The sequence below is a fragment of the Paroedura picta genome, chromosome 18 (assembly GCF_049243985.1).
Source record: "Paroedura picta isolate Pp20150507F chromosome 18, Ppicta_v3.0, whole genome shotgun sequence".
NCBI lineage: Eukaryota > Metazoa > Chordata > Lepidosauria > Squamata > Gekkonidae > Paroedura > Paroedura picta.
This window is the reverse complement of record NC_135386.1, coordinates 1,661,786-1,688,763: the sequence shown is the minus strand read 5'-3', so window position 1 is coordinate 1,688,763 and position 26,978 is coordinate 1,661,786. Positions and strand designations below refer to the sequence as shown.

General features: G+C 53.8%; 1 protein-coding gene across 2 annotated transcripts; it reads right to left on the bottom strand.

The window, feature by feature from the left end:
• Positions 1-749: 749 nt before the first annotated feature.
• On the bottom strand, positions 750-26,484 carry MTMR10 (myotubularin related protein 10). 2 transcript variants are annotated; one of them, XM_077318341.1, is made up of 16 exons: positions 26,328-26,484; positions 23,148-23,208; positions 15,179-15,315; positions 14,516-14,588; positions 13,906-14,048; positions 11,878-11,968; positions 10,908-11,097; positions 10,525-10,612; positions 10,305-10,393; positions 9,545-9,675; positions 9,314-9,383; positions 8,919-8,989; positions 8,208-8,377; positions 7,686-7,856; positions 7,053-7,235; positions 750-4,876 (listed from the first exon to the last, which is right to left on the bottom strand). In XM_077318341.1, the coding sequence occupies exons 1-16, from the start codon at positions 26,379-26,381 to the stop codon at positions 4,277-4,279; spliced, it is 2,322 nt and encodes a 773-aa protein (XP_077174456.1). In that variant the 5' UTR covers positions 26,382-26,484; the 3' UTR covers positions 750-4,276. The 2 variants fall into 2 exon arrangements, with proteins under 2 accessions (XP_077174456.1, XP_077174457.1); XM_077318342.1 differs by having other exon boundaries at positions 750-4,873.
• Between the last annotated feature and the right edge of the window lie 494 nt (positions 26,485-26,978).

Below are 26,978 nucleotides of genomic sequence, written 5' to 3'. Positions count from 1 at the left end.
ATGAAGTTTCTCTTTTTTTATATTTGAAAAAATATCGGGCCAGCTGGCGGGCTTTTCAGAGACACCTTATCTTTCTCCCATCTCACTCCGGCTTTTAATTTGAAGCTCAGTATCTTGATTGGTACGTGAGTTTTCCCAAGCTGGCTTTGGGCCTTCCTTTTCTGCAGAATAACGTTCAAAGAGCCCCCGAGATCCTTCCTCCCGTCCCACTCAGCTGCCGTTCCGTAATGTCCGCCACCCACCCTTCTGTTTGCGGCTTTTGGCATAAACGCACCCGGGGGACGGGTGGGCGGTCCGGAGGGGAATGAGCCTGTGGGTTTGTTACACCAACATCCAGCAGAACGTCTGTGCCGCCTTCGGAGATGAACTAAACTGGATTCCTGCAAAAGTCCTTTGCTGTTGGCCCTGACTCCCAACCACTAACACTGGAAATACAGAGTTTTAGAATCCTAGAGTGGGAAGGGGCCATAGAGGCCATCTAGTCCAACCCCCTGCTCAACGCAGGATCAGCCCAAAGCATCCCAAAGCATCCAAGAAAAGTGTGCATCCAATTGAAGACAGCAAGCATGAGAAGTGAGGCTTGGGAATAAAAACCCGTTTTCAGAGCCATGTTGTTTCCAAGCCTTGCTGACATCCTGGGCTTAACAGCGTGTGGAATTCTATTTCTTTGAATCACTGTACATGTCAGAACGCCCGTTCAAGGCCCCCATCAGCCTCACCCCCAGAGAATACTACGGAGCAGACCTGGAAAGACTTTTTTTTTTTATTTCGTTAAAGCCTGACTTACTTCACATTCACAACGGCGGACAGGAACCATCCCCATCAGCTCTCCTTTGCTCAAGTAAGGCAGGGTTAGACATCGAGTCTTTAGAGTCAACTTTGAAGGGGCGGGGGTGGGGGGGGGCTCTCAAGGAACCCCTCCCCCCCCCTTCCCCAAAAGACTTTTCCGGTTAGTAGCAACGAACCTATGTTTTCTCACTCACAGCATTAGCTTCTTTTTTTTTAAGTTACGGGTGAAAGAGAGGTTTGGCTTTTAACGTAGGTCTTTTTTTTTCTTTCTTTCTTTGGAGAATGAACAGCCAAAGCTTTCCTGCCAGCTGTACAGAGAGAAACCACAAATGCAAACATCGCAGAAGTGGGGATTCCTTTTGCCGTGGCAAAAACATGCGCAGGCGAGGGCTTTCCCCTGGTTCTTGGCCCGACCGAGGTCACCATAATTGCACTCCCACAGTCGATGATGTAACAGTCAGCTTGGTTCGGCAGTAGCTAAGAGAGATCAGGTACCCCTGCTTGGGCCACAATAGGTAGCAACTCCATCAACGGCATCACCCAAAAAGAAAATCTACATCCCGCCCCTTTCAAGAAATCCCCAGTAGTGTTTGTTGCTAGGAAAGATACAAAAATAAGCAATTTGTCATTTTCTACACTTACAAAACACGCCCTCCAGAAAACAGCTTTGTCCTTTCTTAAATTTTTCTTTTTAAGTACCTAGTTTAAAAAAAAAAAAAAAGCAAACAACTTACTGGGCACCATCGCCCGAACGCCCCTCCCCTTCTAACCTGAACAGACAGATCAAAATTGCTTACGGTGGGTGAGCGGGGTGGGGTGGGGGGGGTTTAACAGTGGTTTAGATTTGGTCGGCTAGAGCTCTGCTCTGAGGATTGTTTCAAAAAACATTCACGTTGAGTTTCTGTTTAAAGGGTTTGTGTTTGCCCCAGAATGCGGCACTGAGAGGGATGGTTTGTTGGAAGGGCTGCAGGACAAAACTGGGAGCTGGGGGAAGGATTCAACTCTGCCATAACTGGGCTCAAAAGAACGTGATCCGATCGCGGGGCGCTTGGCCAAATGCCCCCCAAGAGGTGACCCTTCTAAAAGGCGCTCGACAGCAGAATTCCAATAAAACCAGTAAGGCTGCTTTGCGCCAGGGCCTGTGCGGCTTATGAGCCTTCCCGAGCTTTGCTTTCACTCACAACAGTCTTAAAAGCGGGCGGTCAACCGGGTATAATTAGGGTGCGATTCCGAAAAGGCAAATTTCTGCAATGTCGGGAGGGAAGGACAAGATGGGGAAGGAAGGACACACACACACACCCCTGCTGAGAAGAAATTCCTGCAAAAAGGAGCCTCATTCGGGCCCACGGGCAAACGAATATTCGACAGTCTGCATACCGACTCTGGCAAAATCTATTCCCTCTGAGTGGGCAGAGTAGCTTAAAACTAGGCACGTTCTGAAAGGTATTTAAGACTATTTGGTGTTATGCAACCGTAGACCTGGTATGGAGAGGAGCGAGTGAGCGAGCAAAACGTAAAAATCCTGACGAGGAAGGTCAGCCTCAGCTGAGGAGATAAGGCCTGCAAGTGATCCCACGAGCCACTAGCCTTTCCGTGGAAGTGGTCATCTCAACTTTAAGCGGACAGAAGTTCAGAGAGGCTGGGGGGGAGGGGGGAGAGAAAGGGGGAAGGGGGGAATCACTGTCACACCAATGCAGCACCCCCAATCTAGCAAGGTGCCCTCTGCGGAACTGCATGGCCAGAGACCTGTTTTGGAAAGATGGAATCCAGGCGAAGGGGACGGGAATTGCTCCCTTCCCTAACCTGGCGCCAGATCAGGGCTAGGATCGACAAGGCCTGGGGCCTTCTATGGATCTCACTGATCTTCTAGGCCAGCGGGCGTCTTCTGCGGACTGGGAGCGAGGCATGGAATCGATCCCAGCCTTCGTGACAACAAATCACAGGCTCTTCTGGAACGAGAGCCTTGGTGCCAGTTTTGAGGCCCGACGCTGGTCACGTAGCCCCGGGTCCCGGGACACAGTGACGGACCCAAAAGAACAGTGACTTCCAGAGCAGGTCAACACCACAAGGCGCTTCCTCCCCGTGGCCTCACGTTACCCCACGGACGCTGCAGTGAGAACGAGCCTTTCTGGCTTTTTCTGCCAGGGAGAACTTGACGTAAAACCTCGTAAGGGGACAGTTCCCTTCGTGGGAGGCCCAAAAGCCGGCTCGCTTTGGACGCGTGCAGGAGCCCTGGCCGCTAGCTCCAAACCACGCTCCCATTGCTGACTGCAGCGCCCAAAGGATAGCGGAGGCCGGGAGCTGGCAGGATATCAGGAGGCTCAGAGCACGGTTCACACAAGCAGGGCGGACGGGCTAGCTTGCTAGAGGCGAAGAGATCTAATCCTGAGTAGGAGAAAGCAAGAGTCTTTGTCTGAGGCAGGAAAAAGGCACTTCAGGAGGTTTCAATTCACCCGTCTTGGGCTAGCGTGGCTAAACATCCACCCCCATCTCCCAGGCAGCGTTCGGACCTCTGGAGCTGAATGTCCCCGGGAGTCCCTCCGCTTAGCTTCTAAGGCCCACGAAGATCATGGACTGGGGCCCAGGTTCAAGAGGATGCCAAAGTTAGCCTGAGCCACCGCGGACACGAGTGCGAATGCTTGTGCTAACTGCCACGAAGGCGAGAGGGGGAAGTTTGCTCCCATGCGGGGGGAGATGGCATCTCTCGGGATGCTTTAGGGCCGAGGGGAGCTAAGGTCAGCACGAGTGCCCTGTTTAGGGGGCGTATTTTTGGCACTCCGAAGGAAAGCAGCAAGGGGAGAATACGCACTTGCAAGGCGGACCAGATCGGCCGAGCACACGAGCGCCATCCGGAAGAAACGCCGGAATCTCACGTTTTCCAACGGCGGCCCGGCCGCTGTTTGGAAGCCCCGTTTAAAATCGACGGGGACTTCCAGACGCTGCTTCAGCCGGAGGGCGCCGTGAATCTGTTACCCGACGAAGAGCCGATCGCTCAGGGGTTCGCCAAAGTTAGCGGCAGGCAGATCCGAACGCAGGGGCTCTTCATTTCCTTCGCCGTCCGTCTTCGCCTGCGGCTTCAATCTGAGCTCACGCGGGGAGTCGCTGGGGTCAGCAGCCGGGCAGGAGTGCCCGGCAACGCAACCGCCACGCGCAAGGGCCTGGCCGCACCACGTTGTGTGTGCGGGGGAGGAGGCCGGGGGATTCGGGGGGTTGACGCTCTTGGGCCTTACGCAACAAGCCAGATGGAGAAAGTGGGCAGAAGGGAGCGAGGCGGGACAAGATGCTCGGGCAGCTGCAGAGAACCGGCGACGTGGCGCGATTCTTGAAGCCCGACACCCTTGCTTCTTAAATATTTTGTGCAAAAAAAAAAAAAAGAAAGAAACCACCCACACAGGTCAACTTAGTGTACAAAATCATCGCAGCTCCCGGCCGGGGGCGTCGCATGGCAAAGAAGCCCCAGTCCTCCTCCTCCGGGCGATCCAGGAGGCTAGTCCTCATTGGCCAGCGTCTCTGTGGACAACCAGATCTTGGCGCCGCTTAAGAACTTGCTCAGCGGCGTCCCGAGGATGCTCCTCCGGCAGAGGTTTCCCACGGGGGAAAAGGGGAAGGAGGAAGAGAGGGACTCCGGGCCGGGGGCCACGTCGCCGGGCTCGTGGGCTCTGAAATACACCCGGCTCTGATCGGGCTCCGGATTGTTCGCGGGAAAGAGGGGGCTGCCGCTTTGCCTCCGCAAGCTCCGGTTCAGCGCGTCCACCTCGTCCGCCAAGAGGGAGATTTTGCGGAAGGCGGCGATGAAGCCGCCGGCGGCGATCTGGGCCTCGGGGACCCAGCGGAAGTAGCAGAGTTTCCAGAGCTTGAGCTGGGTGCCGGAGAGGCGGGGCAGGATCACGCCGTGCAGGTCGGCCGGCTTGGAAAACCACTCTCGGAAATACCGCTCCGGCCCGCTGGCCCCGCCGCCCGTCTGCTGGAGGGAGTCCGGTTTCAGTTTGAGGATTAGGGAGTTCCTCCGGGGCAGAAAGTCCTGCTCGCCGATGATCCCGTTCTTTAAGGACTGGGGGAGGCCCCGCAGAGTCGAGCTGTAATTCTTCTGGAGGCAAAAGGGACAACACAGGGTCAGTCGCCTGCCTGACATGGAATGAGCTTCAGAGACATCCGTCCCCCCTTCCCCAGAGAGCTTCAGAGGGCAGCCGTGGCGAGTCTGCGGTAGAAGAGCTGGGTTCGAGTCCAGCGGCACTTCGGAGACCAGGAAGGGTTTGGGGTACGGGCTTTTGAGACTCGATCTCCCTTAGTCAGATACGTCTCCAAAGCCCGTGACCTCAAAATCTTGTCCTCAAAGGGGCTACTGGACTCGAATGCAGCTCAAGTGTCTGCAGAAATCATTAAATGCAGGTGCTGCTCATGTGGTTATGCAGAGTGGAGCATCTTCCACATCAAGCACACCTGGACAGCTGTGCCTCTCCCCCTCTCTGGGGCCCAGATGGGAGATCAAGATGGACAGGGACGGGTTTGTGATGGACAGCTGTCCGTCAGCCAAGGCCTCTGCAAACGGTGACCTACTTGGGGGCCTCCCCGTTCTGTGGGGTGAAACTGGCTACACAGAGTGCAGGGCTAGCTATGAATACAAAAACATTTCCGCCTTCCTGGTGATTAAAGTTGTTGCAGTTGATATTGTCACTGGTTACACGTGTTGGCTTTTAATTCATTAATATTTATTTAAACAAATCTCTCAACGCACAAGTAAGTCTCGTGGATCCGATCCACGACCAGTGACACTTTCCTCTAGAGCAAGGATGTGCCTTCCCCCAAGCAAGGGGCTCCATCTTTGGCTCGCTTCAGACTGATGTATTTATTTTGCTTCCTGAAACATTTATATCCCACTTTTTTTCTCACGGTTCAAAGCGGCTTACAATACTACGGCGCAACCTAAAAATACGGAACACGATGCACTAAACAGATGCCGGGATTAGCCTGGTGCCCGTTCCGGTTCAGCTCAGCGGTTACAAAATCCTTTGCCAGCGGCGATTCCCACGGGCAGACCGTTTAGACAGGCTGATCAAACTTCCCTTTTAAAACCGTCTGTTTGAAGCGATGGGAGTTCCGCTCCACTGACACTTTCTCGCCGCTGTTTAGATAAAAGCTTCTCGTTTGGTCGGCAGTTTCGCCCTCAGATGTTTTAATAACATTTCTTAAAACAATACGGCTGTCTGCGGCGCGTTATCTTTTGCCTCGAAAAGCAGATTACAAACCCCCGTGCCGGTCCGTAGAAGCCCTGCGTGTGAAGTGCTGGCAACGTCAGGTTTTCAAGACAAGAGATAGTCAGAGGCGGTTCCCATCTCCAGGAAGCCTCTACGGAAAAATGTGCACGCTGTTGCCCCCGTCTCATTTGGCCCGGCAGGATGAGGCCTGGCTCATGCTTCACTGCATTAGTGACCGAGAACAAGTTTTGAGAAATAACGGGACGACTGAGAGGGAAACTACCCGTGACAGAAAAGGTCTACTGAACTCTAGAGAAGGTGCTCAGGAAAAAGTGCTCAAATCAGCATGAAAACCTGGGAAGAGCCCTGCTGGATCAGACCAGGGTGAGCCCCTCTAGTCTAGCATCCTGCCTCACAGAGGGGCCAGCCAGTTCCTCTGCAGGGCCAACAACAGAGCACAGAGGCCGAGGCCTTCAGAAGAACATCAGAAGAGCCCTGGTGGACAATACCAAGAGTCCATCCAGTCCAGCCTCCAGCCTCACAAGGGGCCAACCAGTTCCTCCGAAGGGCCAACGACAGGGCAGAGAGGCCGAGGGATTCCCCAGATAAGAAGGAAAGCCCAGCTGGGTCAGACCAGTGAGGCTCCCTCCGGCCCAGCATCCCGTCTTGCACAGAGGCCAACCAGTTCATACAGAGATCTAACAACAAGGCAGAGAGGCCAAGGCCGTCCCCAGATGTTACCTCCTGGCTCTAGGATTGAGAGGTTGACTCCCTCTGAATGTGGCGACTCCTTTTAGTCACCAGGGCTAGTCGCCGCCGGTAGATCTATAAGAGGCCCCTGAATGTATGACCCCCTGCAGAGCCTGGCATAGCGTTTCTGGCCTGTTTGTACCCTACGCATTGATTTTTCTCAGCAAAAAGACAAAACAGAGAGTCCATCCGCTTGTCCTGGGCAGATTCAAGCTCAATCGCCAGCTGCCAAAGTCATTGAAAGACGCAAAGGGCACTCCATCCCAGAAACATCTCTGCGGACCAAACCGAGCCTCTGGGCTGCATCCCGCGTCTTACCTTTGTCCGCTTGAAGGACTTCACGGCCCCGTTGTGTACGCACGGCGTGCATTTCCCGATGTACAAGGGGTTGTGGAAGAGCGTGCGGTCTCTCGGGACGTGCTGCAGGGACCAGTCCCACACCGAAGGGAACCTCAGACCTTTCTCGTCCCCCAGCTGGATGTTTTTGCTGATGGCAAATTCCTAAGGCGAAGGAGAACCCAGATGAGGTCAAAAAGCCGGGCGAGGCACCCCCCTCCCCCTTGACGTTCCCTTAAAGATGATTTTTTTAAAAAACCCTTTTGCGCTGTCTGGCTTGTTTGTGGCTAGAAAGACGCCTGTCCAGACACTCCTCTGTCTTCGAATCTCAGCAATTTATGCCGTAGCACAATACTGCTGTAGCATGGTGGCAGTGAGGTCTGGTGGTAGTGAGCAGCAAGCTCCTTATTTAGTGCCAGAGAGGAGCTCTCCTGCTCAAACCTCACTCCTGCACGATTCCTCACAGACCCTCAACTTATTATGCTATCGGAATAAAACCTCAGTGCCATTCCGGTTTTTGCAAAAGGGAACTTGGCGGGCGCAGAGGAGAGCTGCCTCCTTGGTCACTAGCGGTCTGCCCCCCAGCCAGGCTGGCGACACACTTTTTGCACCCACCGTGCTCTGCTTCACCCTCTGGTGCGGAGAGTTGAAGAGGAAGGTGCCGAACAGGGAGATGCGGGTGCTGTCGTACAATATCGTCAAGTAAGCTTCGGAGAACTCGAACGCCGGCGGGTACTGCTCCAGGAGTTGCCACACGCAGTCCAGGAACATCAGGAACAAGGGAGACTGCATTGGGGGGAAAAGGGTGGCCAGATGGTATTGCTAAATGTGCACAAACTCATCCAGTTCCTGAAGTAGAAGAGGTGTTTTTTTATACTTTTCACTATCTGAACGAGGCCCAAAGTGGCTTACAAACATTTTTTCCGACCTCTCTCCACAACAGACCCCCCATGAGGTCGGTGGGGCTGAGAGAGCTCCAAAATACCTGGGACTGTCCCAACGTCACCCAGCAGGCCGCATGGGCAGGAGGAGTGGGGAATTGAACCCGGATCTCCACCCCGCTGCTTTTTAAACACAGCGCCAAGCTGGCTCTGTAGAAGCTGCTGTTCTAAGGAACGAATGCCAACTGTAACTCACCTCTTTGTCCGATTTCTTCAGGTGGTTGCACCTGTCCAGAAAAGGGTACCCCGCCATGACCCACTCCTTCTGTATGAGGCTCTGAAATCCAGCGATGGTCCGGAAGAAGGGATCCAGCATCACCTGAACGAGGGAGGCCACGCAGCAGCTCAGGTCTCGCCCTTCCTCCTCTGGGCACGCCAGACGGAGAGAGAAGAAAGAGAAATTAGCTGTTGATGGCTGTAGAAATTAGCTGTTGACAGATGTAGAGAATTAGTTGTGTGTGTATTTCTGAACTCCCTTAGAACACTGAGTTTTGGTTTTCCTGGGTTTCCTCAACCACACAGGTTCCTTCCTTCCAGCAGCAGAACTCTACTGGCTGGGTCCCAGAAGCTTTTAACAGCCTCTTGGGGAAAATCCACGTGCCAGGAAGACCGAAATAATCCTGATTAGCAACACTTAAAAAAAAGATAGACCCAATGACCTCAAAAATTAGGAGTACTTAAATAGTCCTGTTGAGGCTACAGTGGTGTATAGAGCCAGGAGCGTGAGAAATTGGGGTGCCTGGAAATACAGGGCCCCTGGGCAAGGCACTGGGAGGGATGGCAGAGCTCGGGATGCCTCTTCTGTGGGAAAAGGAAGATGAGCAATGGAGAGCATTTTCCCGCCTCGTGGGCCTGAAGAGCTGAGGACGCTTGCTGCTCTTAGGCGGATTACGGGCCCCCGGCTTACCTTGCAGAACGACAGAGACGTGCTTGCTGTCCAGCATGTAGACCAGCTCCGCGGCATGCTTGAGGAACAGTCTGGACAAAGAGAAAAAGACACGCGCACACAGTGAGGTCTGAATTATGCAAAGGAGTCGCAAAGTCTCTCGCCTTAATAATAATCCTAAAACTAAGAATTAATTCGTCCAGTTTCGCAAAAGAGTCTGCCCTTGTTTTCCAACTGCCCTGAAACTCCTGGTCACAGCTCAGCCCACAACTGACCCCCCATATGGACCGTGAGGAAAAGAACCTCGGCCAGTTCCACCAGGTGAATATACTGGCAGAGGCACGGTCCGAACGGGGGAACCTCCTCTGATTTATCCATCGCTCGACCTCTTTGCCGGCTGCTGCCGCTGCGCCTACCTCACGTACTCCAGCCAGCGTGAATTCTCCAGCAAGGACAGCCACTTCTCCTCCGTTTCTTCAAAGGGCTCTGGGGAGTGACAAGAGCAGCGGTCCAGGTGAGCCAGGCCAGGCCAGGCCGCCCGAGCGAACAGCGTTTCAGCGCTCTTCCAATCCCCAGGGCTTCTCCATTCTAAAGATGGTTCCCCCCCACCCCCCAAGGGATAGGAATAGTCACGGCGGGCGGCGTACCGTTCACACACAGCTGCTTGAGCTTGAGGAAAGCAGCCTGGATGTCTTGGGTGGTGGGCAGCCCCTTGTCCAGATCGGATTTGTACACGTCGCTTCTCAGCGGGTGGCTCCTGGTGATGGCGTTACAAATCCTAGCGTTTTGAGGAAGAGGGAAATCTGGATCAATCTTCGGACAAGGCCCCGCTGTGCAAGGCACGCTGCTTTCCCCCCTCTGGCAAAGGGAGCTTTGACACTCAAAAGCTTGCACCCTCACCCTCTCCTTGATTGCCAAGGTGCCCCTGACTCAAATCTAACCGTCTGGCTGCAGATCGACCCGGCTACCCTCTGAAAGAAGACTTCCTAAGAAGAGCCCTGCTGGGTCAGACCAGGCGTCCTTCTAGTCCCCCGTCCCGTCTCCTATAGTGGCCAACCAGTTCCTCTGGAGGGCATGGAGGCTGAGACGTTCGTAAGAACCTCGGAAGAGCCCTGCTGGACCAAACCAGGGGTCCGTCCAGTCCAGCCTCCCGTCTCACACGGTGGCCGGCCAGTTTCTAGGGAGGGCCAAGAACAGGGCAGAGAGGCCGAGGCCTTCCCCTGATGTTGCCTCCTGGCTCTGGGATCCAGAGGTTTAGTATTTCTGACTGTGGAGGCTGCCCCCAGTCCCCATGACTCCTCGTCATTGATAGACTTCTCCATGAAAGTGTTCCTGGCCCCTGGCAGTGAACCCCGCCTTTGAGTCCCTCTCGGTTTCCTTCTAAAAACACACTGTGCGCTTCCTCACCGTTGGCTGATCTTGCGCTGCTGCAAGGGCTCCTTGATGTTGGCCATCCGCACGAGGGCGCTCCCGTTGGGGTGATTCCAGCACCACATCTGCAAGAAGAAGGCGTTGGGGTGTGAGCCATGAAAGCCAAGATGTCCCTTGCAGGGTCTTCGAGCCCCTTTCCCAAGGCGGCGCGTTCTCGCCAGAAGCGCTCCGTCGGCCGCGCTGGCTTCACACTCACCGGCATCCGCCTCCCCGTGAAAGCGGGAGAGTAGTGCTTGAGATCTTGATCGGCCAAGGAGGAGGGCACCACGAAGTACTCTGGAAGGCTGGGGAACAGGGACAGGAGGGCCATTTAAAAGAAAAAAAAGTTACCTTCGCAGTTTGGTCTGGTTGGAATCCAGCAAAGTGTTTAAACGGAATGCTAAGACATAAGAGCTAAAACCTCCCCCCTCTTTGGGCAGGGGGGGGAGGGGAATGTACAATCTTGATTTAAGCACACAGATTCTGACCCAGATCCTCAAATTAAAACAGAAGCCCAGTTCCTATCATATCACACGTTATTTGAAGTTACCTTCTCCTGAATCAGACAACCCCCCTCCTTGGTCCATCAAGGAAACTTACCAAGTCGAGATCATGTAGCCTTCGTTGACCGAACACACGCGCCACTCGGAGGCCCCCGTCCTCTTGATCTCCCTGTCCCAGTCGGAGTACGTTTCAAACAGAGGGGTCGGCGGGATGGCGCTTCCTCCTCCTCCTCCTCCTCCACCTCCTCCTCCTCCCCCTCCGGGGTCTATTCCATTCACCTGTTTGGCTAAGGGAAAGGGAAAGGCATCCTGGGAAAATATTCCTCCCCCTTCCGTATTGCTCGGGGTGGGTTGCAACAGTAAAAGCCATGCACGGAGGTTAAAAATTGAAACGCTTGCAGTATTGTTAATGCCCCCGAGCTAAATTCCCACACCAGGGTGTGTGTGTGTGTGGGGGGGGGGGGTTGGCAGGAGCTGATCTTTGGACCCTTCCAACTCTCCCAGAGGAGAGGTTTGGCGACCGCAGTATGGCAGAAGCCCAGCTGGAGAGCAGAAGGAAGAACTGGAGAGCCTGCTGTGTTTTTTCTGTCCTCCGTGCAACCTTTTCCCTAACCCTTTCACGTGGACGTTTTCATCAGACACTAAACTCGCTTGTGTGGTGCGTTCGTGTGCTTCCCCAACACGATGCCAGCAGGAAAGGGATGTCACAAGAGAAGGGCTAGGGAGAGAGCCTGCTGACAAAGAGCTCATGACCTGGGTGTTTTGCGGAATCGACAGAGACGCAAGGAGAGGAATCCAAGGGAGGGGAGACGACGTTATTTGCGCTGACATAAGGAGATTTCGCCCTCCCGGGGAAAAAATTCCTGCACTCGTTTGTTTGAGTTTGATGAGAGTGTGACAAAGGAGGGGGCGCGAGGGAGAGGCGTTCAAAGACGCCCTGCAGGTGGTTTGAAACCATTCTGCAGAAGAAGCCCCTGGGGGACTTTGGGAGGAAACTTCACGCAGTTACCGGCCTTCCCACGTCTTGAGCGGCCTGCCCGCCTTCTAATGAGAGGCAGAAGAGTTACCTGGGTTGTGATATTTCTTCCCCACGTATTCGAAGGCAAAGAGGAGCTGGAGATCGGCTGGCTGGGAATAATGCGCGATGGCAAGGCACACCTGGAGGAGGAGGAGGAGGAGGAGGAGAGAAAACACAGGCTCCTGTAAGGCATCCCCTTTACTGGATTGCGCGGCTTCAGCTGAGTGACAGACGGACGGGTGAGCCCCAGGCCCCCCCGTGAAGATGGCAGGACAGGTGTTGGACCCCAGGTCTTGGCCCAATTGCCCACTGGGGTGGGCTTGGCAGACTCTCGGGCCGCCCCCACTAACTGAACACCTGAAGAAGAATACAAAACAGAGAGAGACGGCAGGTGTGGGCCCTGCAAAGCCATCCCTTTCGTCGAGGAAAAGCAACAAAGAAATCCACCAATTTTAGACAAGAGGCACCGGGGGAGAGATGGAATCAACACATCTGCTTCCTGGCAAACAGCCCAGCTGGACTGCCTGCCTTCCCCCAAAACAGTTCGAGGCGCAGAGGCGGTGCCGTTGTTGTAATGGAAGCCAAACTGCCGAAAGCGCGGCTGTTTCCTGCTGCCCTGAGGAAAATGATTCTCCGATTCACTCCCTGCTCCCTGGACATGGCTGCTGACAGGGCCAAAAGGAGCCGGAGGGGGAAAGGGCAGCGTTCCCCCGGCAGCCCTCAAATGCCACCTCTGGAAACCAAGCCACCGAACGGGGGGCCGCTTTCTCCATCGAGGCCCCGCCGGAAACATAGCCACCTGTGAGCCACTAGGAAGACCTTCTTGAATCGCCCGGGCACTAAACAGGGAGCTTTTTCATCGGCACAGAGGAAAGGGAAGGCCGAAGTGCAGAACAGAGGCTGCCAAGCTCCCTTGTTCTGGGCTCTGTGCAGAGAATGTGCCTCTGGGACTGGCTGTGGACTGGCTCAGCACGCTGGGTTGCAGCTCTGCGGCCGGCTGCCCCACAGACAACGGCCTCCGTCCACTGGCCGGCCCTCCCTCGACATTCCTGGCAGGGATTCCTTCCGGTGTCGCATTCCAGTGCAAAGACAGGAAGAAAGCAATGCAGTGAGCGAAGCGGATGCTCACAGGACCTCTCCGAGGCCGAGGAAACTAGGAGCTGCCACTGCTTGGTTCCCCTTAGGACTGCGGGAAGGTCCAGCGGCCCCTTTTCTTCTGGGCTAGCGGGTCCTTCTGCAGAATGGAAGGGAGGGCCGCTGGACCTTCCCGCAGTTAGTGACCGCTGCACAAATTCAGGTGAGGCTGGAACTGCATGGAAGTTCTTGGGCTGTTCTTTCGTACCAGAGCGGCATTTACAGCTCCCACCTCTTTCCGTTATTTGCGCGGGAGAAATTTAACACCCCAAATGGCAAACAGCTCTCAATGAGCTTCTTGTTCTTAGTCAACTTGGTGAGGGTTTGTTTTTGGTTGTTTTTTTTTAGCCCATACGGAAAGCTCAGCACTGCTGGAAAAAAAACATGATTCGGACTTTCCAGGAGCTACGTGTGAATTTTCACATCCTAACCTTTGCGTGACACGGCTTAAGGACAGCCGCTGCTGGAAGCAGAGACTCTAGCTCAGAGTTTCCCTTCTGGGGAGGTCACGTGTCAACACACAACTGGATTCGGGCGCCAGGAGATCGAACTGTAACGTTCCTTGTGCGTTCCGTCTTGCTTTGAAAGGAAAAAACTGGAGCTAACAGGATGCTCCTGGATTTTTTTTTTAAGTCTCTCTCAGCTCTAAGAATTCACACAATGTGCATCAGATCTATCAGTGGCTACTAGCCACAGTGACTCAAGAGAACCTCCATGTTCAGAGGCACTCAGCTGCTGAATCCCGCTGCCAGGAGGCGACAGTGAATGAAATAGACAATGAAATCGACAATGACCATCCTAAGCCTTGTTTGGCAGAAGACTCCTCTGAGCCCGTCCAATCTAACTTTTCACAACTTTCTCTTCCTGTAGCTGAGCATGTATCGCTCCTAGGCCATATGCAAGAAGGAAGAGGGGGGGGAGGAACAGACACAGGCTACGGTACCTTCTTTGCGCTTTCTGGCCCTGCTTCGTCGAAGCGAAACCGGACGATCCGAAAGTCTTTGCAGTAAATGATCAACTCCGTGGGGTTAAATTTCAGCTTCTGATTGGGCCCCAGAACTTTCTGTTTTCTCTTGGTGTCGTTCACTGCGTAAGGAAGGGGGGGGGGGGAGGAGAGGGAGAGACAAAACACTGTTAAAGCAAAGGATGCAAAGCATCCCGGGTGACGTTCAATGACTGATGAGAGAGAAAAATAAACGCGCATTGGATGACGGCCGCACGCTTTGTGGCGCTGACTGAACGTCTGCAGCCGGCTCCTGTTCCGAGGAAGTGCTGTTTCAGCTCCAGAGTCACCCTGGGGGGTAGCGAGGCTCAGCCCAAGGCCACCCAAGGAGCCGAGCAGAGGAGTCTGGATCTGCGACTGGGCTTCCCATATCCCGCCATGCAGGTTCTCCCAGGCCCGGGGCCCCTTGGCGGCACATACGCCGTGCTTCGCTGCAGCAGGGCCCTGATTAAGAAAACCATTCCAGAGAGGAAAGCTTTAAGGCCGTTCCGACCCGGCTTTTTCTCAGCCAAAATGCGCCATGAAAGCAGACACCTGGCTGCCGACCTACCTGTGACTATCTGCTCAATGCAGGTCAGGGCGACGTCGTGTTCTCCCAGGAGAAGATTCCTGAAATGGAATTTCTGGGGAGAAAAAACAAGCCGGAAGTTCACCGCAAATGCCGCCGTCCCCTTTGGATTTCAGCACGGCTGCTCTGAAGGGCAAGAGTGTAGTGCAGGGCTTGGGAGCTGAGGAAGGGGGCTGGCACACGAAAGCTTATCCCTTGGATGAAGCTTCGTTGCTCTTAAAGGGGCCTCCGGATGCAAGCTTTGCTCTGCTGCTTCAGACCAAAACCAGACCTCAGCCTGGTTCCTACATGGCCCCAGTATGGCAAGAAGCAGGGCTATTATACCCTGCTTTTCACTACCCGAAGGAGTCCAAGAGCAGCTTCCAAGCACCTTTCCCTTCCTCTCCCCGCAACAGACACCTTGTGAGGCAGGTGGGAGCACTGAGAGAACTGGGACTCACTTAAAAGCCCCCAGTGGGCTGCTGATGTGGGGGATCAAACCGGGATCTCCACAATACCACGCTGGAGAGCAGGAACATAGCAGACAATCCGGGATGCAAGCAAAGGACACAAGGGACACCTTGGCGCACGCACGGCCAACCGTGTCCTGCACAGCCACCACAGCTTTGCTCAGGGCGTCTGTGTCCTGGTCCCTAAGCGACCCACCTGAAGCGGCATGGGATCCTCTGTGATGAAGGAGATCTTGAAGTTACTGCAAACCAGCTTCCCCCACAGATCGTACTGGCTCGTATCGGTGGCAATGCATTTCCTCACAAAATTCACTTCGTTGACCACGATTTCACCTTTAAAAAAAAAGGAAGAAGAAGAAGAAGCAGATGGAAAAGTTAGTTAAAAGCATCCGGGCCAGCTTCTCGGGCAAGATGTGGGCTTTCGAAAGCCCCTCACTCATATAAGCCGCGCCTTATGGATTAATAACCGTGTACCCTTCTTTGAGAACTCCACAGTGTCTGTGTTGCTTCAGAGCTCTGGAGGGAAGAAAATTACCTTCAAATGACCCTGATTTGGAGGAGTGAAGTCTTGGATCCTTTAGGATGCTTAGGGCTGATCCTGTGTTGAACAGGGGGTGGGACTAGATGGCCTGTATGGCCCCTTCCAACTCTATGATTCTTGGATTCTATGATTCTATAACAACTTCTGGAGTGGGGGCTCAGATGACCGGTGTAAAAACACCAATTGGCACCTGGAAACCAGGAATGGTGTGCAACACCCTGAACATGAAGTGGCGCATCAGAACAGCCAATTTCTCCCCGTGTTAAAGATCCCTGGCCCGAAAGAAATAAAACTAGGCTCAGCCACAACCAGGGCCTGCTGGGCCTCCTGTTGAGGCCTGGAGATGGCATCTAACGTCTGCTGGCCTCCACACCCAAACCCACCCACTGGCACCTACTGAAAATATACTTCAAGCCGTCCCTCTTGCATCCTGCCAGTGAAATAAGCCTACGCCCGAGATCAGGGGTCTTGCATGGACAGCAGCCACTTGAGAAGGGGGCTGGACGGAGGAGAGACGGCGTGGAAAAGAGACCCTTCATATCTGATGACTGTGCAGGAGTGAGGGAAAGAAGAACCCAGGCCTCCAGTTTTCCAACTTCCCCAACCGCAGAATACAGGAAACAAGCTAAATTTAAAGCGCTCTGGGAGAGTCAGAGGAACAAAACCCTAGAGACGCCGTTAATATTTGCCCAACACACAGCAGGGGGGGCGGGCCAGTTTCCAGGGGCGGGGGAGAGCCACAAAAAAAACCATTTGCAGGTATTCTGCACCCTCTTGTTTACTCTGAAGCCTTGGGCCGTTCCCTTCGCCTTCCGTTTTACAGGCACAGACTGTTCCAAGCACAGAGCGGCGGTCGCTTGCGTGTGACCGGAATAGTCAAAGAGCAGATGCGGGAGGCAAGAAAGCAGGCCGTGCTACGTCTGCCAAGGAACCGCGAAGGGGGGGGGAGGTTCTGATGAATCGAGACATTCAGGGACACATGGGGGGGGGGAGCTCCCTCCAGAGGACTACGCAGCCAAATTTAAATGGCGTGTCAAGGACTGGGAATCATTTCAAAGACTTGCCCCCGAATTCGTGTGGCGTAGCTCAGATGCAATCAGAGGGAAGTGTGGAAAAAACAGCCTGGCTTTGACGGAGCCTGGTATTGAAATCGGGGGAAATCCGGCTGAGCAAACGAGCCCCAGTACGAAAATTATCAGTTCACACGCAGGTTCGACTCCAAACCAAGGGCAGCTAACACGCATGCTGCATTTCTCTGAGCTCTGCCAATGCAGGACGCTGCAGCTTCTGAATACAGGAAGTGTTTGCAGCACGCAGCCACAAGAAGGTGGGAGGAAAAAAAGGGGGGGGGGAAGTCCTGTGATTTTAGCTCCTGTTTATTACTCGTGGCTTCACGCTTCCTTCCAAGAGACCGGGGCAGAATGTAGTTCTCAGCTTGACGATGGGGCAGGTGAGGCCGGGAGTGACCCCTTTTTGCTGAGGCTTAAATCGTGGAAGACCCCTGAGGCTTCCGATACGGACAACATCTCCAACTGCTCCTCCTCTCTTGAGAGCCCGAAGCAGAGCAGAAGTGCTTGCTGGATCGTCGACGGGAATCTTCTGCTGACAGGTAGAGAAGAGCAACGTGGCATTCCTCAGGAAATGAAGGCATGAGAGACAGGGAGAGCCATCCTAAGGCGCTTCCAAGGCCCGTCCATCACCAGGAGCATCGCTGGGTTTAGCGGAGGGACGTCACGTACCACCTGCTGGTGCCAATCAGATATCTTGCCCGTTTCTTTACGCTGATCATTCCGGGCACCTTGCTTGGCTTAGTTCCTCCGTTTTGTTCCCAGCAGAGGAGATGAAGGGGCTGATAAGCACACAAGCGCTGGTGGGGAAAACTCACCTGCTGCGTTTTATATGGATTCTTTACGAGCGGACGATTCAGGGACCTGCGTTCGGTTTTGCCTGGGTAGGCTGACGCCCTGCCCTGATTGGGACGGCCCAGGCTGGCCTGATCTTGTAGGGCCTTGAACGCTAGGGAGGGCTGGCCCAGGTGAGCACCCAAGAACCGACAAAGGTCAACATGAGGAAAAAGCACTGAAGCCGATACAGAGTGGAACACAATTTTTAAAAATATTAGCATGGAGGTTCTTGACATTCGCTTGGGTCAGGATATTTTCCCCTTTTTGTTTTGGCCAGCTTAGTGGAAGCAGAAGAAGAAGAGCTGGTTCTTAGATGCCGTTTTTCTCTACCCCAAGGAGTCTCAAAGCGGCTTACAGTCGCCTTCCCTTTCCTCTCCCCACCACAGACACCATGTGAGGTAGGTGAGGCTGAGAGAGCCCTGATATTCCTGCTCAGTCAGAACAGCTTTATCAGTGCTGTGGTGAGCCCAAGGTCTGGCTGCATGTGGGGGAGCGGGGGAGCAGCTGGCTGCATGTGGGGGAGCGGGGAATCAAAATCGGCTCACCAGATTAGAAGTCCGCACGCCTAAGCACTACACAAACCTGGCTCATACCCAATCTGGATCATTACTATGGCTGGTATCTTCAGAGGGAGGGCACAGGGAATGTTCTGTGTGGCCACGCTTTGGTGCATGTCGAGCCTCTGCAGACGCCAGCCACAGTGACTGGCGATACAGGAGGGGCTAAAACTATCAGGCCCTCGGCCACACAGCCCAGAAAATCCAGGACAGCCTCCTGGGCTGGAAATGTTTTCTTCTCAAGCAGATGACGGCCTTCTGGTGATTTCCGCCACGCGATCCTTGTAGCTGAGCAGAATCTTAAAAACAGATTGGGTTCATGAGCACGCCTGGAGCACTGAAATGTAAATTTCCTCCAGCCCACTTCTAAATGAAGCTTCTGTTCGGCGTGCTCAGTAGCCGTTTTGAAGTTCAAAAGGGGAAAATAAATATTCGGATGAGATTCTACATGGAGGCTCATGAAGTGTTTTTCTAAAAGCCTTTGAGGGCATTTTCTTGAGCCCTTCCATGATGAGCTGGTGGCTCGGAAAGACAGCTAGGAGGGATTCCCTGCTGCTTCGTTAATTCTTGCCACCTGTCTGTAAGTTATTGCATTTATCCTTACTTAGGAATTAATGCTCCAGAGGTGGCCGCTGAGGAGGACAAACTGCACCTGGAAGTGCGTGAGGGCGGGAGAGATTTGGCAGAGGACTCCTTTCGAGGCAGGAAAACACTCGAGGCAGCTGCTCTGGAAAAGCATCCTTGCCTAACAAACAGGATTCTCGGGCTGGAAAGAGCGATACGGACAAGGAACCACGCGATGCTCAGCCCTGTCGGGTTCATTTCGGCTCTCGACGATCAACACTTGACAACGGCAATCCAACTCCATCTGAATTCAGCTTGAGGGCGTGACAATCTGCCACGATTAAGGGGTTGAGCCCGAGGGAAGCTTTTGGGATTCCCGAGATTGTGCGGTGCGCAAAGCCCCAAGAGACCGGTCGAGGGGGGGGCGGAGCCAGCTGTAAAATGGCCGACGCTGCCTACCTTCGATCATGGTGGCGATCCTAATGCTGGGATGGCAAAACAACCTTCACTAAATATCTGCAGAGCCACCCAACTCTCCAATGGGCAGTCTTCGGGGCAGGGCAACAAGGAAGCTACCAGCAGGTGGCAAAGTGCCCACGGGCGCCATGTTGGGGACCTCTCGGTCAACCGGTTCCGTTAGGAAGTAGACCTTAATTCCTCAAAATGTGAGGCTGGCGAGCAGCATTCAAGCAGTTCACCCAGAAGGAAGCAGCATTCAAGCAGTTCACCCTCTTCTGCCTGCTGCCGCGAACTGAGCATGCCCATATGCCAAGAAAGAGAATGTCTCCCCCATCCCAAATTCTTGCCACTGGGCTCAACCCCAACGCAACTTAATGGACTACAATTTATTTAATCTTGCAGCGGCCCCAGCTTTGCACCGGCGAGAGAGAATTGCTGACCAGTAGCTGTGAGAATCTAGCCTCCCAGAACCACATCTGGGCTTTCCTCCCTCTCTCTACGGTGGCCTGCACGGGACAAGCCTGCCCTTTGATTCCTCCGGCCCGGGAGCAACACAGCTCCAGCTAGAAAGTTGCCGGTGGTTAAGAGGAAAACTCTCGGGGATGCTATTTTAAGAACCGCGCCTCTGCAGTTCCTCTTGAGGTTTCCAGCGCAGCTGCTGAAGTAGCAAGCCTTGGGCCGGCAGTGCGGCCAGCAGCCTTGGAAAACTCCAGCAGCCTTCCACCCACACGTGTGCAGAAAGGGATCTTTTAGAGCAGGGGCGGTCAACCTGTGGTCCTCCAGATGTCCGTGGACTACAATTCCCATGAGCCCCTGCCAGAGTTGGCTTTCAAAACAGCAGTGGGACATTTGCTGCTGCCACCGCCAGAGCTGAAGGCCTGGCCTCTCATCTGTGGACCACATGAGTCATGATTTTTCGCTACGAGCCAGCAGTCAAACACGCTTGACGAACAGACGGACACGGGAAGGCTGGAGCGGCCAGGGTGTCTTCTGGAAATCTGTCGGGGAGGGTGAGGGGAGTTCTGACCGTTCAGGAATTAAAGGATTTGGCAACTCGGTCCCGGCTCTGTTTAGCTGGTGGGAAGGACGGCAGCCACAGCGCGATCACGGTCGTATATCCAAATAAGCCAAAGGCCCTAGAATTCAGTGCAGCAGAATTTTTGAGGGAAGAGACTAGATTTTCCAGGGGATGGGGACACAAGCCAAAGTCTAATTCCCACTGTGGTTGTGAGCCAGTTTTCTGGACTGTCCAGAATGCAAGTTGCCGTGATATGCTGAGATCCTCCCCTGCAGAATGCCCCCTCCAGCCTCTTTCGGTAGAAATCTAGGAAAGGTGCAGGTAAGCCCTGCAAGCTCTGGGTGGAGAAATACCTGACGATGCTGGGGTGGAGCCCAGGAGGGGGACCTCCGTGGCAGGCAGTGTCAGAGAGCCCACCCTTCACAGCACCCATTTTCACCTGGGAAACTGGTCTCCCCTATTGCCTCTACATAATGAGAAGGTCTATCAAGACACTTGTAGCTTAACCTGGCCCGGCTAAGACGCTGCTTTATCCAGTTCTGCAATGGAAACGACTCTTAGCGCCCAAAATCACAGCAATAAAACCCACGAGAACACAAAGGCAGGCCTCAGTAAGTCTTAGGGAATTGGGAGGAGAGAAGGAGGGAGAGAATGGGGCCAAGAAGGGCTGGGCCTTCTTGGGTGTCTCTAAAAGGAAGCCTTTCACAACAGCACCTCCCGTATTAATTAAGGAAGCAAACATGAAACAGAAGCCCAGCGGCTGCGGCTGAAAGGGAAATCGCCCCACAAGGTTGGTGGAACACAAAGAGGAAGAATGCAGCGATGAGAGGGCGGCATACACGCTCAATTAATAATAATAATAATAATAATAATAATAATAATAATAATAATAATAATAATAATAATAATAATAATAATAATAATCCTGAAAAGGGGAGGGTGGATGGGGAAAAAATCTGCCTTTTCAATCACGTTTTCTGCACTTCTATCCGCTGAAATATTGTTATCAGCTGATGCAAATCTTAATGTACGTCTTGAATATGCCTGCAGCCTGGCTTTCCTTCCCATGGAGTATCTTCTGATCCCTCCAACCATCTGGATTCCCCTTTGGACAGGCCTTGCTTGGCAAGATCAGCTAGGCCAGGGGAGGCCAAACTGGCCCTCCAGATGTCCGTGGGCCACAATTACCATGAGCCCCCAGGCTTAAGAGTGGCCCTTTTCTTCAGCCCTCAGGGACGGCTGCCTCTCGCACTGCTGCCGACAATTTTAGCACATTGTCCCCGAAAGCTTTTGGAATGTGTTTGTGCAACACCTACAGGAAAGCTGGCCCATTCTCCCAGACGGATCACCAAGCCCTGCTAGCTGGAGCGCAGAGGCGTTTTAACCCTATAATCAACTTAACAAGCCGCTGTGCTGACGTTATCTGCCAGCTTCCCCTAGAGGAGCTGCACCTCCACCGAGCAGCACAGCCTCTGTCCTTCCTCTCCTCCCCCTGCTCCATGGCTCCGCAGCAGTGACCATGCTGCCAGGAGTGGAAGAATCTCGGAGGCCAATAAATCACTGAGCGTAAACAACTAAGCTTTGTGTACTGTGGCAGAGGCCATTGAGGCAGGAGCGGAACAAGCCGGCTCCTTGGCCCCTGTGTTTACATCAGTTATGGCAAGGAGGAGCCGGAGGGACTGAACGTGAGGGTTCTGTTAGCACAAGCCAGTGATGGAATACAGGTACGGAGACAACGGCACACCTGCATGCAAATGCCTGTCGTTTCTCACACAGAGTTAACTGCTAAACGCTTTACGCCACACGATTCAAGAAGTCCTTCGTGGAAGGGAGGCACATCTGCAAAGCCAGGGGGCGTGACGCGAACTAGCGCCCAGCCAAGAATACCCAGCCATTTATCTCGACATGCAGCGGGCCCATTTCCTGGCCTTTCGTGTACGCAAATGCCATCTTAGATGGGAAATCCATATTTGGAAGCTCAGCCACCATCCGAACGGCACACAAGAGCGCCAATCGCTCGTCACAGTCCCGCTGATGCGCTTCCACGCTCTGTGAAATAAGCACCTGCGTCTGCGGTGGCTGCCACCTGGCAAAGACAGAAGCTGCAGAATGGCCAACGACCCAGAGATTCTGCCACGGTTATCCAGGTCGCTGCCATTCAGTCTGCGTGGGCGTCACTCCACTCAGCCCACAGAGGGCCTGTCGAAAGGGATAAATCTGGCAGCTCGAGGAGAGCAAGCCAGGAGGCAATTATCTGAGACACTCAACGTGAGGCTCTCCTGCTGTCACCGCTCTCGAGGTGTCGACACACACAACAGTGCCTAGGGGGTAGAAAACGACAGCGCCTCTTTCGGCAAAGAGGAGCCGCCCGAGGGAAAGCGGAGAAACTCCGCAGAGAGAAAGGCGAGCAAAGAGGTTTGCAAGGAACGCGGAGCAAAATTAGAAGTGCGGCATCTGAATTCGTTTCAGAGGGTGGCCCACATTCGGCTGCGGGATTCAAGGCCTGTGGCACCGTGCAGAACAACAAGATTTGGAGGGGGGGGGGGACGGGACGAGCTTTCGAGAGTCAAACCTTCCTTGTGAAAGCTTGTACTGTGAAAATGTTAGCTTCAAGTGGGTAGCCTTGTCGTTCTGAAGTAGCACAATAAAATCAGAGTCCAGTAGCACGTTTAAGACCAATCTTTGTTGGTCTTAAAAGTGCCGCTGGACTCTGATTTTATTCTGAAACTGTTGTTGGTCTCAGTGACCACTCGCTCTGAATCTAGCACCCAAATCACTAATGCAAATTGACAAAAAAAAAATCCCGCTACGAAATCTGCGTAGAAGACACAGTGGAATACAGATTAAATCCTTCAGGGAACCACAACAGACGGTCTGGTGGCCACGGGAAGATAAGTTAATATGCTGTGGCAGTTGAGCACAAAGCCTCTTCTCTGAAGGTGGAATGTGCTGGAACGAGCAAGCAATCCCCGACGTCTCCAGCTAAAGGTCCGGATTGCGGGTGATGCGAGAGACCTTTGCCTGAGACCAGGGGCCTGACTCTGTGCAAGGCAGCTTCTTTTTCCTGCAGTCCTCCTGGTTTTGTTGCCCTGGCCCACTCAGAAGACGCATGGACTTCTTACCTGGCAAGAGAACTGGCTCCAACTTCTTCAGCCTGGGTTCTGGGGTTATCTTCTCTTCGGCCTGAAACGAGGTAGCAAAAAGAGACCGTTTTTTATTTGCTGAAGCCATCTGCAGCTTTTGAAGAGCCCTAGCCTGAAATTAACAATTTGGACAGCAACGCCAAGGTGCTGATCCTCCAAGCGAGTGGAGTGCACACGCTCTCTTAACTTTCTTTCCCACATTACACTGTGACAAATCCGTCTCCCACTGCAGGCGCACACAGCTCAGAGCGTGGTCAGTCCCAGAGCATGAGTCCGTCTGCCCCTATCTTTGGCGGAGCCGAACACACAAACACGTTAAAGGTTGTGTATACATTACAGTGCTGGGTGTATACCGAAAAACAAATGGCGGAACTGCTCTCAGATTCTCTGAGTCAGGCACCTGAGGCACAGTTTTCACAAACTGCAGGAGACACAAGACAAGGTCAGTTGCCTCGGAAAAAGCCACCATTCTGCAGTTATCTCAGCGCCCTGACTGCGAATGCAGCAGGTCATCTTGCAAGGGTGCTGTTTGAGGAAGGGCAACGACCGCTGCACAACTATGGGAAGTCCTTCCCTGGTAAGTCCACCAGTCACCCTGGTTGAGGTGGGTGGCCAGGCCGATCAAAGTGGGTGGCCAGGCCGGTTTGAAGAAGCAGGACAGTTGGAGTCCAGGGGCACCTCGAAGACCAACAAAGAGTTAGTCAAGAGAGACGCTTCCGTGTGCATGACCACGTCTTCACTTCTTGCGGATGCACTCGAAAGCTAGTATTTTGGAAGAAACTTGGTTGGCTTTAGAGGTGACCCTAGACGCCAACTTTGCTCGTCAAGAACACATTACCTTTCCAATCATTGTACAGCGCAGGGAAACCCTCTTGCTTTTTTATGTACATTCTAATTGTTTGTTTAACACTTAAAAAAACATTTCTTCCACATTGGCTCCCAGAGAAGCAATGGACCCATTTAATTTTTTTATACTTCCTTTGCACCGCAACTTTTTCTCCCCCAAGGATTTTATCTTCACACCAACCCTGCGTGGTAGGTTCAGCTGGGAGTGTGTGTGGCCAGGCCGAAGTCACGCTGCAAGTTTCCATGGGGGAGTGAGGATATGACCCTGGGTCATATCTCCCAGACTCTAGTCTGGCACTCTAACCAACCGGACCACACTAGTTCTCCAACAATAATAACAAACTGTCTTCCCAATGCTTAACGCCAATAACTTAATTTTTAAAAACCCTAAATCAAGGGAAGGATTTTTCTCCAGGCCGGATGGGGCCTGGAAGTGTTTTGCTTTCCTCTGGGCATAGAATAGGGGTCACTAGGGGGGAAGGGAGCTGCAAATTTCCTGCATTGTGTGGGGGGCTGTGCTAGATGGTCCATCCAGCACTGTTTCGAAGGTTGCTGTTTTTGTCACTGCTTGACAAAATAAAACACCACAAAAACAAGAGTTTGTACATTACAGATGGTAACTGGCGATTACTCTTGGCCCAGGGCTGGGCAGCTGGTGATACAACCAACTCTCAGCGGGGTCTGAGCCGGCTCCTTGCTACATTAATTTCCTGCTCTGAGAAGCAGCTTTGTCACTGCAGCTCAGCATTCAACTTGGTATAATACACACAATTCTTTCATGAGCGGAGTGAGGGGAGCCACTGCCAAACTGCACATAGCAGGGAAGGCAACCGATCCCTCCCACCTTCAAATGCCGAAAGCTCCTGATTGGCCTAAGCCTGGGAACCACTGCTTGAAATGACCCCCCAAAAAGCTAGTAAGCAAGTTTTGACAAGCACCATGTGTCAGCTTTTCCTTTTCTGGTTGAATTCCGGCATCCTAGAATGTCACCCTTCCCACCCTTTTTAAAAGTATCAATCCCCACCCAACATTTTTAGACTCTGAATTACTCATGCAATAAGGCTCACAAACGTACGCTTTGTCACAGTGAAGAAATCCGTTCCCCACCACACCTCTGAATTTTTGGGAACAAACATCTCTCTCTTTTTCTGCTCTGCTTTAAGCTAAACAGCCACAAGAGGAGACCAGCTCTATTAAAATGACAGTAATTTTTGTTACAAGGCCTCTGGTATTTGGCTACTGTTATAGTTATCACACAAAAAAACATCCATTATCCTACACTGCTAAGCAAAAGAGAAAATTGAGGAAGTTATTATTATTATGTATTATAAAAAGGACAGAGAGAATTGTGTCCTGACAGTTTGAAGAGATCATCTTGTAGCTAACAGCCTGCCCACTGCCATAATTCCAAACAAATTACTCAAGCGATGAAAATAGGCAATCCAATACGTCACCATCCGCCAGGCTTACAAAATGCCTTTTTAGCAAATGCACGGGCTTCTGAAAAGGTACGCAAGCCGTCCTTGTGCGGTTTTCTGAAAGGACCGTTCAGATGCAGCCTGGGGAAGCGCTGAGCGAAGTGACAGCTGTGAGCACCCAAATGCCACCCACTCACCCTCTCCCTCTCTTCCCAGCTACATGTTTGCACGGTGACCCTGCGTGCACGCTTCCTCAGAAACCACTCTGCGCTCAGCTTCCCAAGAAGCACGCCCAGATGTGCAGGCAGATCCTATCCAGGCAGGGAGAAGAATGTGTTTATTTAGACACGAGTTAACAGTTAACGGCCTTTTTTGAGAAGCCAGGTCTGCAAGGCGGCTTCCGATGAACAATAAAGTCAACCGTCGTGCAAACCTTTTCCCAAACGCCTCCTGCCCGCCCGTGTGGCTCAGCCGACCCAGGACCCTGCCTCTTTCGGAGTCCTGCTCAGCAGGCAGCCTCAGCCGGGGGCCAACAGGCCGGAGCTCCCCTTCCCCAGCCGGGGCCTGGCCTGATTCCCCCCTGACAGGAGGCCTGGGGTGCCCAGCAGGCCCCTTGACCCTCTGGGCTGAGTAAACCTTTCCCTGGGAGTAAGCCCCGGGGCAAGAGGCCTGCTGGGGACCCTATCCCAGGTGGCCTGCTCCCTTCACGCGCGAGCAAGCCCCCTTGGGGTGGGATCCCGCGCACGCTCCCTCTCCCTGGGAGTAAAGCCCCTGGGCCGTGTGGGGGGGGGTCTGCTGGGGCCTTCGCAGGCCGTTCCCCGCAGCCAGGGCGCGTTCAGACGTGCGTCGGACGCGTGACTCGCGTGTCTTCCCCCCCCCGCCCCCCCCGACTCACCTGAGGCAGGAGGTAGGAGCGGAAGGTGGCCTTGGGGGGCTTGAGGGAGAACATGACGGCGCCCAGCCCGGTCGGCCGCTCTGGCTCTGAGGGCGCCTCCGCCGTCCCGCGAGCCAAGCCGGGCCCCGCCTCCCCCTCGCGCCCCCTCGCGCGCCGATTGGGCCCTGCCGCCCGCCGTCACGCGCCCGCGCCAGGCCACGCCCCCCCCCCGCCGCCCGCCTTCCCCGCGGCGTCACGGCTCGCGGGAGGAGAGGGCGGGGCTTGGCGCTTTTGCCCCGCCTCCCGTTCTCCGGCGTCGCGCTGGGGGATGGGACGGGGGGACGGAGGGGACAAAACGCGCCCGCTTTGATAAAGCGAAGCTGTTTTTCCCCCCACCTCTTTTTTTAAAAATTATTATTATTTTGAGAAAGCGAACTGGACGCTTCTAGGGGCCGAAAGGAAGACCTGGGATTTGGGTCTGGAAAACTGGCTCGTGCGGGCCCTTCTTAGTGCCAAAAGATCTGATCTGTGTGGCATGCCAACTCCAGGGGGGGAGATGCCTGGAGATTGGGGGCGGGGGGGGGGGAAGGATGCTCAGCAGGGTCAAAATAGGTCCTCCTTCCAAAGCAGCCATCTCCTCCAGGGGAAAAGTGCAGGCTGCTGCCATGACAC

Bases quoted from the DNA above. Each gene is read 5' to 3' on its own strand.
- MTMR10 (XM_077318341.1), bottom strand. From the start codon at position 26,381: ATGTTCTCCCTCAAGCCCCCCAAGGCCACCTTCCGCTCCTACCTCCTG. The intron at 14,589-15,178 runs GTGGGTCGCTTA...TTTTCTCCCCAG, and splicing joins AGGATCCCATGCCGCTTCAG to AAATTCCATTTCAGGAATCT. The intron at 8,378-8,918 runs GTAAGCCGGGGG...TGGCGTGCCCAG, and splicing joins CGTCTCTGTCGTTCTGCAAG to AGGAGGAAGGGCGAGACCTG.